This window comes from Callospermophilus lateralis, chromosome 3 (genome assembly GCF_048772815.1).
Source record: "Callospermophilus lateralis isolate mCalLat2 chromosome 3, mCalLat2.hap1, whole genome shotgun sequence".
In the NCBI taxonomy this organism is placed as follows: Eukaryota; Metazoa; Chordata; class Mammalia; order Rodentia; family Sciuridae; genus Callospermophilus; species Callospermophilus lateralis.
This window is the reverse complement of record NC_135307.1, coordinates 118,701,697-118,716,040: the sequence shown is the minus strand read 5'-3', so window position 1 is coordinate 118,716,040 and position 14,344 is coordinate 118,701,697. Positions and strand designations below refer to the sequence as shown.

General features: G+C 46.9%; 1 protein-coding gene across 5 annotated transcripts in view; it reads right to left on the bottom strand.

Moving 5' to 3' along the window:
* Nucleotides 1–5,786: 5,786 nt before the first annotated feature.
* The window catches only part of Peak1 (pseudopodium enriched atypical kinase 1), a 248,208-nt gene continuing 239,650 nt past the window's right edge, over nt 5,787–14,344 (bottom strand). For all 5 annotated transcript variants that reach the window (XM_076851148.2, XM_076851149.2, XM_076851147.2 and 2 more), the window contains one exon: nt 5,787–12,590. In XM_076851148.2, coding sequence (XP_076707263.1) covers nt 11,427–12,590 — 1,164 coding nt within the window. In that variant the 3' untranslated portion in view covers nt 5,787–11,426. The remainder of the gene's footprint in view (nt 12,591–14,344) is intronic.

The following is a 14,344-nucleotide window of genomic DNA, read 5'->3' as shown; positions in this document are numbered from 1 at the left end:
CCTTTGAGCACTTGTGCAATAAAAATGTCTAAAATGTTCACATATTTTGTAATAAACACACATTGTTCTTACATTAAAAAAAAAGTGAGATTGAGTGGAAGAAAAAATGCGACGTCCACGATGTATTGTTAAGTGAGAAAAGCGACCTGCAGAGTATGAAGCACACGGCTGTCACCATATTCGTGAGACAGTCACGGGGGTCTATTTGGTGTGTTTGCAAAAGCACAGAGCTACAAGTTGAGGGTCTTACAACCTTGATTGATCTCCCTGACAGGGTGTGTGTGTGTGGGTGGAGGGCAGATTAACCCTCCCCTCCAGAAAGGAAGGAGGAAGGAAGGAAGGAAGGAAAAAAAATTGGGGCTGCTGGCCACTGGGTTGCCTTTTGTACAGAAGTTGTTGCTGGAAGATGGAATCCAGCAGACACTGGCTGGCGTGTCTTGTTTGACAACGTTAGCCCCACCCCTTCTCTGGAGGTTGGGTGTGGCAGGTAAGTGTTCAGTGGCCTTTCCAGAGGGAATTTCCCTAAGCTGGCCAGTGCTGGTGCCCAGTGGCTGGCTGGCCTGCAGGAGCTCAGTGAAGTTGGACAGAGGGAACCATGGATCTCTGATGGGCCTGGTTGCCCCGCCTAGTCCAGCTCTCTCTTCCCATTTGTGCTCTCTGCCCATGTGGAGAAGCCTTCCTGGGTTCCATGGTCTGTCACCACAGGAGTGAATGCCCACCAGACCCAAGCCCATCCACTGGAACAAAGACAAGCTGAAGTCTTGTGAAATGGTGGGGAGCAGAATTGGCTCCCCAGGCAGCCAGGCCTAGGTTGGAATCTCAACCCTCTCACTTCCCAGCTGTGCAGCCTTGGGTCAATTCCTCACCCACTCGGAGTTTCAGTTTTCTCAGCTGTAAAAAGGGGGTCACTGGGAAGACCAAGAGATGATCAAGTGGGAGATCAAATAATCTCTCTTGGGTGGGAGAGCCCAGCCTAGAACCAGGCACAAAGGAGCAGCTGTGGCCAGTTCTTAAACTGTGAATTGGACATGGAGGAAAGCAGCTGAAGCCAGGGGCTCCCCGCGGCTCACAGAGAGGGGGGTGCACACCTATAAGCCTCAGGCCAGGAGCTGGGTCTGGGGAGCAAATTGGTGACTTCAGGTGGGTGAGGGAGCATTTCCATGGGGAGTTGCCCCAAAGCCTTCTCCCAAAAGCTTCTCAGCTGAACAGGCCCAAAGAACAGGGAGAAGAAAGACGGAGACCATGTGGAGAATCTCAAGGTGTCTCTGAGGGGGGAGGCACAGAGGCCGGCCTCTACTGTGGGCAACTGGTCGGCAGACAGCAGGACTCTGCAACTGGGTGTTCTTCACTGGGCACCTTGAAGCCACTGGCGATTTGGGGGTGACAGCAGGAGAGTGAGGGAGGATGGCTGGAGCGCTAGGTCTCTGGGAGGGAGAGTCAGACTGATGGAGGACAAACCCTACTTCCCTTACTAGTGACCTGGGCAGACAAAACCTCTCTGGCTTGTTTTCTCAGCAGTAAAATGCGCATAATTCTAGAAAATACCTCAGAGGGTTGTGGTGAGGATAAAATTAAGCAAGTGTGGTTAGCGCTCTGCAGCTACCTTCCTCAGACAAGCGCCTTCCAGGGGAGGGGTACCCCACACCCCCAGGCTCAGCACGGCCCCTCTACACCCTCTACTTGGGGTCCATTTTGACCTCCCTGTGGTTCCTCATTTAGACAGGCACCTGATGAGCCTGACCTTTGGACACACAGGTGTTCCAAGGAGGGACCCTTGCCTGCTCAGCAAGGCAGGATGAACTGGCCAGTGGTTGGCTGGAGCTCCAGAAAGCGGGCATTGCTGGGGTGGAGTCCCTTAAAGACTACCCTTTCCAGGTCACAGCTATTCCTGCAGAGGCCCCTCTTCCCTGACCAGTCAGGATTGGTACAACACCTCTCTCCTTCCTTGTCTCCTGCAGGCCTCAGATGGGCTCCACTTCCCACTTGAGACTGGCACATTTGCACAACCATTAACATGCTGAACAACCAATTTAAAAAACAAACAAACAACAACAAAAAAAAAACATGCCGATTCACTCTCCCAGAACCAGCCTAGGATGGGGCAGACAGGGCTCCTTCCACAGAGGAGGTGAGTGGAGTTCACAGAAGTCAGGACCTTTGCCCAAGATCTCTCCACACCAGGTTTCTGGTTTTGGAAGCAGGGAGGGTTTGGCTAGCCCAGTGTAGAACATGAAGGTGGGTCCTGAGAGGTCCTGCGAGGGAGGCTGGGGCCACCCCCGACGAGCCCATGTTCAGGGCTCCAGTACAAATCAGGCTTGGTAGCATCCCAGGGCTCAGAGTGGGCTTCCGGAGGGCCTTGCCTTTGTCTCCCAGGTAGATGTTTGGCCCATCAGACAGGCCTCTGGTTCTGGGAACAACAATTTATTCCATACCCTGGTCTCATTCCTCCAAATCTTTCCCCAGGCACACAGAAGTGGGCAGGAGCTTCTGTCCCTGGCTCCCATCCAGTGGGTACTCCCTCTGTCCTCCCTCCTGTCAGACTTGGGGTGTAGCTCCTGTACTCCTTGCCAACATCAGGCCCCTAGCACTTAATATGTGGAAGAACAGCAGCAGAAAAGGCCTGAGCTCCTGCGGGTCCCCATAACCTTCCCCGGAGTGCTCTTCCTGTTCTCCTCCCTCCTACTTTCCTCCTGCCTGCCTTGCCCTTGCTCTGTTGCACACAGATGGCAGAAATGGAGTGAAAGAAAGAGCAAAGCACTAGAAGTCACACACATGCAGATTCAAATCCTGACTTTTGGTTGGGCCTCATTTTCCTTATATGTAAAATAGGAAGAATGGGGCCATCACATAGGTGGCTGAATGAGGTCAGATTGTGGGAAGCACTTGCTTGGGGTTCCTTACTGTTAGCTTTCACTGTAGCTTTGGGGCTCTGGAGCAGCGCCCAGGCCAGGAGCACAGAGGTGCTTGGTTAAGGCCAGCTGTTCTGCCCTTCAGGAGACCAGAGAGCAAGAGGAGGCAGTGGAGGAAGCAGAGAGGCTCAGACCCTGGCTATGAGAGGGGAGGCCAGCTGAGTTTGATGCCTGGGGTGGGGCTCTGTCCTAAGTATCAGGTGGCATCAACAGGGCGCTGCCAAGAGGGCTGACAAGGAGTGGCCATGGAATCAGACTAGATCAAGATGGAGAGAGGCAGAGGCTGGGGCTGGGCAGGTTTCCCATGTACCCCACCTCTGTTGGAGAGTTAAGAGGCACTTGGGTGAGAGGCGGATGGAAATATGAACTGCAGGCATGAAGGTTTTCACTCTCCCCTTGATTCCAGCTGAAGCATGGACTAGTGAGTAACAGGTGGTGGTTAGGGACAGTACTTCAGAGAGCACTGCCCCTCAGGGCAGAGTCCTTCCACTCCCCTCTTGGCAGGCAAGTTCCTTCTGTAGAGGCCCCGGACACTCCTGCTAGTGGATTCCATAGAAGTCTGCCAGGCCTACCTGTATTACTATTATTATTATTATTAATTTTGCAGGAGTGGGAATTGATCCCAGGGCTTCACACACACTAAGCAAGCACTCTCCCCCTGAGCTACACCCCAGCACTCCTGCTTGGATTCCTAAACCTAGACTGGGGACCACTGCCACTCACTGGCTGCTTCTATGCAACTTCCAGAGGGCAGAGGAGCAGTCCTTGGAATGTGGGTCTGTTATCTGGGACCTCCAGGAAGTTGAGCTGTGCCCAAGCAGCCTTTTTCCTCTTAAGAGTTTGTGAATCTGAGAGAGTTGGGTCTTGGAGCCAACTCCCCACTGCTGCCCCCCGCCCTAGTATGAAATCAGTTTTTAAGTTTCAGCTGTAATTGCCTTGAACTGCTCTTAACGACAATTTGTGATCTGCCAACTGCAGTTCTTGGCTCCTAAGGCACTAATGAAGCTCCTTTACTAGTGGAGCACAGGCTTACTTGAAAGGAAGCATAATTTGATGGGCTTTGGAGAGCAGGCAAAAAGCTCCTGGAGCAGAGGGTGCACACTTAGAACCCCAGGTACTTGGGGAGCTCCCACTGCCAGTTTATTTGAGGTAGGAAAGAAATCAAGAATCTGTGTGGCCGGGTGTGGTGGTGCAGGCTTGTAATCCCAGGAGCTCCTGAAGCCAAGACACGAGGATCGATCTCAAGTTGAAGGCCAGCCTCAGCAACTTAGTGATGCCCTAAGCAACTTAGTGAGACCCTGTCTCAAAATTAAAAACAAAAAGGGCTGGGGATGTGGCTCAGTGGTAAAGTACCTCTGGGTTACATATCAAGTACCAAAAACAACAAAACAAACAATTAAAAAGAGAAAACAACAACAACAAAGCAAAAAGAATGCTTGTTGGGTTGAAAGCGGTCACTGTAGGCATGTGATGCCAAAGGCCATGCAGGTGTCAGTGTTCCATCATGAGTCAGGAGGGCGGTGGTGCTGGAGGGGAGAGGACTTCTCTTCAGGCTCTCTTCCCTTAAGACAAAGTGGTCTCACTGAAGAACAGGAGCTCAGGTTTCCTCTGGTCTGTTTTACCTCCCCTGGAGTCTGGCTAAGCCAACCCAAAACTGGTCCCACCATGCATTGGCCCACATCCTTTTAGGGCCTTGGGGTGGCCACTCATGAGGTAGCCATCCAACCTAGTGAAGACCACCCAATCTACCTCTTCAGCTCCTTACCCCAAGAAACCTGCATGTTGTGCAGGTCGTCCCCTAGGCTCTTCTCCACCAGCAGGAAGGGCCCATGTCCCCAGGCTTGTCTGGTTGGTTTTGTTGCTGACCCTTTCTCCTAGGCCCCGGGCAACACAATTTTTAGGTCCACACCAGTATGCGTTTTGCTCCTCAATAACACAAAACTTGAGCCTGGCAGTTACTCTTCTGGGATATGTCTTAAAAACAATGTCTGGAGGGGCTGGGGTTATGGCTCAATGGTAGAGCGCTTGCCTAATGTCTGTGAGATGCTGGGTTCGATCCTCAGCACCATATTAAAAAAATAAATATGTATTCCACTGCAACTAAAACAATATTGAAAAAACAAAAACAAAAACAAAACCCAATGTCTGCAAATTTCAGGGTGTTTGCTTGCCAGTGAAGATTAGCAGGAAACAGTGAGATGGAGGCGGCATCCACTATAGATTAGAACAGTGTTCTAAATTTAAAGTGTGCACACTTGCACTTTCATCCATGCTAATAATGTGACAGCTGTTGCTACCACTGCTGATGGCTGGCTCTTCCTGCTTAAGCCAGGTGGTCTCCTCTCTCTGCTCTGCAGTTTCCACCAATTAGCTTGTCTGCCTTTGTGAGGAACAGGCGTGTGACCGTGCACCTTACAGAACAGGTCAAAGGCGTGCGTGAATTCTGTAGATGATGCTGCACAGGCCCTGCCCCTGCTCATATGATCTGCACAGCTCTGTGATTTCCACTGGGAGAGTCAGCCAGATCTGGTGGTTAACCAAGCCTCTCACATGCAGCACAAACCCAGGAGGCCTACAGGTGACTGGTCAGCAGGGGGCAACCTCACACAGCAAACCTGCAGTCTTCTGAGGGCTGGGGGAAGCAGAAAGCCTCCACTTCCTCTTTGAAGCCCAGTTTTCTCAGATTGGAGAGGGACTGACTGAAGAGAAAATGCAGTCCATGTCAGAGGAGGGGAAGAAGCTCCAGAGGACAGAGGGCAACATTTCCTGTTTTAAGGACATGTGTCCATCCTGGGGGCAAGACAACAATGTGTGCAATCAAACTGTCACTAGCATGTCTGTGTGGCAGAGTTAAAAGACAAGTGCTCAAAGACTGGCTTTTAATGTATATTAAAATGAATTTATTTACACAGTAACATGATGCCACAGAGTACACAGCAAAGTACCACAGCAAACCAAAGGTCAGCGCCTGGCCAAGGGGACCTGTTATGATTAATACAACTCTAAAATATGAAAATAGGAAGATTAAGCTCTACAAAGAGTAAAAGAAACAAGATTTTCAAATATAGAGTGTGGGCAATGCCACGGAGAATTAAAGAGAGATCGGAATGAGGACCGTCATGATTCAAATCAGTGAGATGGATGACATCTTGCTTCTGCCTTCATCTCATGCCAAAATGCCCTGCATATCAACAACAGAAAATCCCAGCCCGGTGTATTCACACACAATCCTCTAGAGAACTGGTAGGGAAGGGATAACCAGGTAGTATCTGAGCAGGCTTCCTGGTGCAGTGTGGTTTCACCTTTCAGCAACACAACCCTGAAGCCACAGGGCTGGTCCAACATTCAAGTTATCCAGAGTGCGCACATGCGCTAGCACACACTAACGGCAAAGGGGATTTTCTGTACTACAATAATATTCATAGCAAAATATATAGCTCTGTAGTTCTGCTAGGTTAAAAAATTTTCTGACTTCTTTTGATTCCCTGAAACTTCCTTGATTAAAAAAATCCATGGGGGCGGGTGGGATGGGTGAGGTGAGCAGGAAGGGACTAGGAGGCTTTCAGCGCGGAAGTGTGGGAGGGCTGTTGGAATGCAGGTCTCTGCGGCCCACCTAGGCGGGCAAAGCTTCCAGCAGTGGAAGCAACATCTATTCTAATTTCAAACAGCTGCAGAGAGAGAGTGTGTAACAGCTGTATAGCACCTTGTACAGTCTGGGCACTTATAAATACTAAATGATGGTGATGCTGAATGGTAAACACCTCTGCAGGAAGGTTTATAAAAATGGTACAATATGTTAAGAAATTTCTCAAGAGTTCTTAAACCTATTGAAACTATACTCTCTTTAAACAAACAAACAACCCCCCACCCCAAACCCCTAAACGTCAGCTCTCAGCATTATATGAAGTTCCCACACTGAGGTCTGGACAACAGCCAAAGCCGTGCTACAGGGCTGAAAGAACTTCTCCCTAGATACCAGGGACTTCACTGTCTGCTCCAGGATTCTACCATCTTCATCATCATCTTCTTCTAATATACAAAATGGACTGCTTTAAAGTAGGTGCTTTTTAAACGATGGATTTATCAGCTGAATACCCTAACATGGAATGTGTGTGAATTTCCTTCCCCTGGCATCTTTCATACCTCAGCCTCCTCATTGGAGAAGCATTGGGATAAAAAAGCTTGATTTCTTTGGTATAATCTGTCTAGGATCTTGTATTGTGCCTCTTCTGACTTTCCCAGGGCATCGTTTTTGGTCCGTGTAGTCCCCACCTGCGATGTTGCTGTGAACACGGACAGCTGGACTTCAGTGCACTCTCCAGTAAGAGCAGCTCTTGGGTTTGTCTCAGCACAGAGCTTTGGGCCTTTGAGTATATGAGCTCCAACGAGGTAAATCCAATAACCAGTTTTGCAGGTAGCCATTCTGTTCACTGATTCGACTAGGCAGAATCTTCAATCCTTATCTACTAGTGAGGGGATGAAAAGCAATGCCAGTGTTGGCCCAGGGAGTCAAGTTCCTCTTGTCCCCTCTCCAAGTATGTTCGTGCTTATACATCTAAATAACTGGAAATACAGTGTGGGATCCTAAATCCATCCAAATTTCTGGGACTAGTCTGTATTTTTTTTTTCCAAATCACTGCTGATAAAGGGCAGGGGGAGAATCCAAATTGCATGTTACCGGCAAAATTAAATGTCAGGTTACTTCCCAATTCCAAAGTAGTTACAGCTCAACTTTGGAGAGCAGGGTGATAAATATTATCAAAAATATTTATGATAATGTTGGGCCCTACTATCTAGTGGGCCCCAAAGTTCTCTCATGAAAATTTTATAATATTAGAGAATTTAAAATACAATTTTTGGTAGTTCCCATAAATATCATTAACATTCCTCAGGTTGAGACTTCTTGGCTTAGAGATTTCTGTGTTCACAGATGTATTTATTGCATTTGGAAGTAGACGGGCCTAATCTGGCAATGGAGATGCTCTGACTCTAAACCCTGGTGTGTTTCTTTTCCGTCCATCAACATCAGTAGTTAGGTAGGAGGGATGTTTGTGCCCCTCCATTCACCCAGTCCACCTTCTGAGGGCAAATCCCGAAAATCACTGCTATGTCGCTGGCTTCCAGTCCTAACTCAGTCTTAGGGTTGGTGGACCTCATTTGTGATTCTCATATTGTTGATCTACAGGTCATAATTGCTCTTTTTCTCATCCTGCTGTCATTCTTCCTGATTAGCTTCTGTGTTTCACATTAGTGTGCACATATCAAAAGGACTCTCCTCCATGGGCACAGGAGGATTTCACAGTCCTCACTCTTTCTGTGGAACACCCTGGACCCTCATCCTTTCAAGACAAGGTTACCACTCCAGCAAGGCACTCTGAGATACATTCATTCTTGCTCTTGGTTGCTCTAGCCACTGGCCTCTCTCTCTAGCACCCAAATGTGTCAGAGATTGTTCATGCTCATGTGGCTTAAGGAAAAATTCCAATATGGGCTTAATTGTTCAAACTCTCAACATAAACAGAAGCATCTATACTGAAGACTTCAATAGAAAAGAAAAAGATTTCCAATCAATATTGAAGACAATAACTTGATGTTATTTGAGAAAACTTAAAGTGCTATACTAGTCACAATCCAAAAGTCATATATATATATAATATATATTATATGTTATATAATATGTAATATATTATATATATATTAAATGTGTGTGTAGTTGGTTCTACAGAGGGTAGGATTTCTTTTCAGTGGATGAATTAATTAAAAGTTACTACCACAATTAAAATGGAAATGTAAAATATTTATAATAATGTTAGAATGACTGAATTTAATTATTTCAGAAAAATATTCTGAGGACCATTTGCTGTACAGCTTACCTAGAAATGCAGTTCTTTTCTCTATTCTGTTCTGACCTATAACACCCTCTTTCCCTCCCCCTCACATTCTTTGGCCATCACCCAGAGAAAATTAATGTAGCCACCTGTCTCTGGGAAGCCTGAGGCCCTTCTCTGACTAGCTGGCATTCCTCTTTTGCCCTTCACAAACCTGGATGTAGAAATAGTACTAACTATGTGCAGTATGAAGAGGTGCTCAGTCACCAGTGCTCTAAGACCGTGGTAGTGAGGTGTCCGTGCTTGTTCTACTGTGGAATGAAAGAGAAGGCTGAACACAGTCATAACAGAGTGGTGGTGGTGGGGGAAGATACCCAGAGACGGAACAAACAGAGGGACCAGGGAACATTCTGCATTAAATATGTAACCTCATTAAATAGTCAACATTCAAATTTACATGGGCAAGGCACCAGGAGAGTGACATTGAGAAAGTATGTCTCAATTTGCAAACTGTTGAGGGGGGGGCGGGTTGCAGAAATGTGCTGGCTGACATGGCCAGTGGTCTGTGCTGCCAGTTCAGTGCATAATTAGGCAAGGAGTTATGTGCACATGGGCTATGCTAAGAAGAACCAAACACCAGCCTGCCAGGCAAGGTGCAGCCATGCCACAGGACACTGAGGGAGTGGACTGCTGGCCTGCAGCGGTATGCCCACTCCATGGCCAGTCCTAGGCAAGACTCTTCTGTGGGCCCACCAGCCTCTTTCCTGGGAGTCCTGTACTACTAGCTGGGAGGACAAGGACATCCTCATGTGGAGTCTCACATGTCATTCTCTTAAAAAAAAAGCACAATAAAATACATTCTTCTCCTTTCTTGATCCTCTTTGATACAGGTGAATCACTTGAAAGGCTATTACAAATGTTTAAAGTTTAGCAATTTCCAAGGCCACTAATATGCCATCTAAGTAATACTGCACAATCAGTCTCGGCTTTAAGAAAACTCTGTGCTGGTGGATAAGGGCCCCAGGCTTCCTTGCCACCTAGGTGCAGAGAACACTACTGTCAATCCTGCCGCACAGGCTGGCCTGTCTTCTATTTCCAGCATGTGTGCACACACACAGAAGCACACACTTGTACACACACTCATGCCGTTCGAGTGACTCTTGGGATTTCAAGGTTGAAGTAAACAAATACTCACAGTTCTGTATACAACAAGCACACACACACACACACACGCACACACACTCAGGTGAAAGGAACACTTGTCTTAGCGCAAATATGTGCTGAGGGAAGAAGGGGAAGGTTTCTGTAGATCTCGTTTCAGGTGAGGTTGCAACATAGACAATGTAATATACAGCTAAAAAATAGATACAAAGATTGCACATACATCCACGGGAGAGGAGCATGGCCGGCAGCCAGCCCAGCCGCTATCAGCCACAGCCTCAGCAGTCAGCCTTCATGTGAGCTGTCTTCCAGAGCCATGTGAGAGTTCTAGGAGCAATGTGCCACTTACACCAGAAGGAGGTCTCTCTGGTAGGGTCAGCATCTCATCAGTGGCCTTCTCCCTGTCCCCTGCCTTCTGGCTATCCAAGTAGCCAGCTTCACAGTGCCATCTAAGCAGATCTTAGAGCTAAGCTGACAGCCGTTTCATTCAGGGCTGTTGTCTACAGCATTTGGTCGACTAGTTAACACTGGCTACTGATAGAAGGAAGCTGGCCAATTACTGCTCGGGGGAAAACTCTGATCAGACACTGCCAGCCCTGGCAGCCAACGCTGACAGCTCTGACAGTAATCAAAGAATAGTACTTTAAACTCTGTTCCCTGGTGGCCCCTAGAGAATTGCACATGCAAGAAAATCATCTCCTCATGTCCTGCCAGCTATTTATAAGCTCTGAACTGTGCTCCACCCTGCTGAGGCACTGGTGACACCACCTTGGGTCAGCTCTGTAATGGGCTGCAAGTGGCTGATAAACACCAACTTCATCGACAAGTGGGGACTGAGCAGAGGTGAAGGAGAACCAGGCAGTGGCAGCAGAGGGGAGGCTATTAGAGCTGTCCTCCGTGCAGTGCACACACTTATTCATAATAGAAATGAAAATGGGTCTGTGACCTAAAGTGTAGGGATTGTTCTTTTTCTTTCTACTGTCTGCTGGAACAAAGATATAGTCCCTGGTAACCAAAACTGGACTCATGCTAAGGATGCAAGTCTGCCTGGCAAAGGCTCAGTTATTGATAACCTAAAGGAAGAAGGAGTCTGTTGTGAGATTTACGGGATGATGGCAGAGTTTGGTTACATCTGACTATTGCTAGTGAGAATAAATACTTGTTTATAGAAAGACAGGTGATCTTCAGAATTATGGAGGAGCTGGCCACAGTTCATTGAGTTCACACCACAGGAGTTGTCCCTTCAAAGAGGTGCATTTTCATTTTTTACCTGCATCTGGGGGACTACTAGGATGAAAGATGTTCCAAGGGAAGGAAACTGCATGTTTGTGCAGTTGAATTTTGCAAAGTGAAAACAGACCCCGCTTGTCACTTGATCTGGAGTTGTGATAGCCTTCTGATGGACCCATCTGTTTATGGACAGGGATGGAAGGTTTGTCTCTCTGTTTTCTTTGAACTGTATAATGGGGCAGCACAGGGGAAATCATGAAGAACACGGAAATGTAGTAAAAGCAGCATCCAGGCCACATTAACGGTGTTGCAGGATTTTCACAATACAGCTGAGGGAGTCTGTAGTGGCAAAGGCCAGATACTGAGCACAAAGCCAGTCCTCAAGGCTGATCCCTGCCTCCCTATCAAGGGCCTTCTCAGCAAACTTGATCATCAGCAGCGTTCGCTTGATGTCCAGCCAGTTTTGGAGCAGGGTGTTCCTCTGTGCTAGGCTTGGAGAGGCGGTGAATGTCTGGAAGAGATCTTCACGGGGGCCCCAGAGCAGACACTGGAGGATGCCTTTGGCGTCGGAAATGAGGATGCGCTCAGAAGGGTTGGGATTCAGGAGGCAGCTGGCCAGCTGCTGCAGGCCCCGGGAGTAGGGGGAGCGGAGAGGGATTTGAGGCAGGTCTGCGTGGGTGTACTCCCTCTCCTTCAGCTCTGGGTTCTCATCAAAGGGGTTAAGCAGGTGTAGCATCTCATAGATGAGGATGCCTGTCTGGAACTCATCACACTTTTTATACTGGGTGGCTGTTATAATCTCGGGGGCAAGGCGGGACTGGTCCCGGAGGATCTCAGGGTCCACCAGATGGCTCTTCTGCTTGGCCTGAGAGAAGTTGCTCACAATAAGCCTCATGGGACAAGATGAGGTGGGGCTGGGCTCTGCAGGTCCAAGGTTCTGGGTGGCTCCGCCAGGCTGGTGGTGGACAAGCAGCAGGTTCTCTAGGCGTAGGTCGCAGTGAGTGACATGGTAGGGCTTGAGGTGCTCAAGGCCAGAGCACAGCTGTAAGAGCAGCAGACACACTTGCCTCTCATACAAGTCAGGGCTTTTCCCATGATGGGCCAGAGAATCTCTCACAAAATCGGCCACAGTGAGATGGGGAACTTCTCTGGTGATGACCACAACATGGCTTCTCTGCTTCCTGCTTGTGACTCCCTGGCTGTCTTTCTGAGATGAATCTGTTTCAGAGCAGGCCTCTGGGTTTTTTCCATTAGTTTCTCGCTTCGCTTCTTCTTCACTGTCTTCCAATTCATCCTCTGTCTTTTCAGGGGCATCAGGATCCTCCCAGGGAAGCAGACGATTGGGGACTTCAGCAAGGAAATGCCCACAGTCCTGCTGGATGTTAAAATGAACAGCCAGACTCTGCCGGACAGCCAAGCTATGATAATACTGCTGAGATTCTTTAGCTTTGCTCTTACAGATCTGAAAAAAGCAAGCAAGCAAGATAATATGAGACCCATACTTTCACAACCAGACTTACAATGTACTGAAAAGGATTAACTTGGAAAGTTTAACTTGGTTAGGAACAAACAGTGGAGTCTTCAGAAAAGGTCTTAGAAGTTCCATGCTGAGTGACAGTAATAATGGTAGTAACACTTTCTCATGGCCGTCTACACACAAGACTGTGCTTTGCACTCTATGTACTATTTCTAGTCTTCACACTGACCCCTCAAAGTAGGCTGAGGGTCTCTTTCCTGATGCTGGGAAAATTGGATAACCACACGCAGAAAAATGAAACTAGACCCCTATTTCTCATCGGTTACAAAAATCAACTTAAGATGGATAAAAGACTTAAATGTAAGGCTTGAAACTACTAGAAGAAAACACAGGGGAAATTCTTCAGGATTTTGAAAGGGGCAACAAATATTTTGGAAAGATCCCCAAAGCATAGGCAACTAAAGCAACAACAGACAAATGGGATTATTTTAAACTAAAACACTTTCATACAGCAAAGGAAAAACAACAGTGAAGAGACAACCTACAGAATAGGAGATAATATTTGCAAATGATGTATCTGACAAGTGGCAAATATCCAGATTGTATAAGGAATGCAACAACTTAAGAGCAAAAATAAATAAAAATAAAACTTAAAAATAAACAACAAAAAACTCCACCAAGTAATCAAATTTAATAATGGGCAATCAACGTAAATAGGCATTTCTCAAAAGAAGATATATAAATGGCCAATAGGTATATGAAAAAATATTCAACATCACTAATCATTAGGGAAAGGCAAATCAAACCATAATATCACCTCACTGCAGTTAGAATGAATGACTATCAAAAAGACAAAAGATAAGTGCTGGTAAGAATATGGAAAAAAGAGAACCCAGCTGTTGCTGGGAATGTAAATGAGTACAACCATTATGGAAAACAGTATGAAGTGTCATCCAATATTTAAAAGTAGAACCATCACATAATTCAGCAATCCCATTCCAGGGTATGCATCCAATAGGTATACAGACAACTGAGATTATTTTAAATTAAAACACTTCCACACAGCAAAGGAAAAACAACAGTGAAGAGACAACCTACAGAATGGGAGAAAAATGAAATCAACAATGTTAAAGGAACATCTGTATTTCCATGTCCACTGTAGCACTATTCACAATAGCCAAGGAATGGAAACTTAAGTGTCCACCAACTGATGAATGAAAAGAAAATGTGGTGTAAATACATAAAAAAGAACAAAACTCTGTCATTTGTGACAACTTGGATGGAGCTGAGATCATCATTTAAGTGAAACAAGCCAGGCACAGAAAGACAACTGCATGATCTCACTCATATGTGGAATCTAAAAAGACTGATCTCACATAAGTTGAGAGAACAGTGGTTACCAGAAGCTAGGAAGAGTAGCGTAGAGGGAGGGAGGCATGGAGAAAAGTGGTCAAAGGGTCTTTCCATAGTGGTTTACAGCCCAGGTTTACCTACAGCCCAATGGTTTACCTACTTTCCATAGTGGTTTACAGCCCAGATTTACAAAGCAGGCCAAACATGGCTCTTAATGTAGGCCAGGATACCTTATTTCATAATCCATCATCCTTTATGTTAATTTTTTATTGATTAGGAGTGTGACATACGGTTGGCCCTGTAAGCCAGGCTCCCTTAACTTTTCAGTCACTGTCATGGTCACAACTCTGGCACTCACAGTTCATTGGCAGGGTAGGGGTAAACAG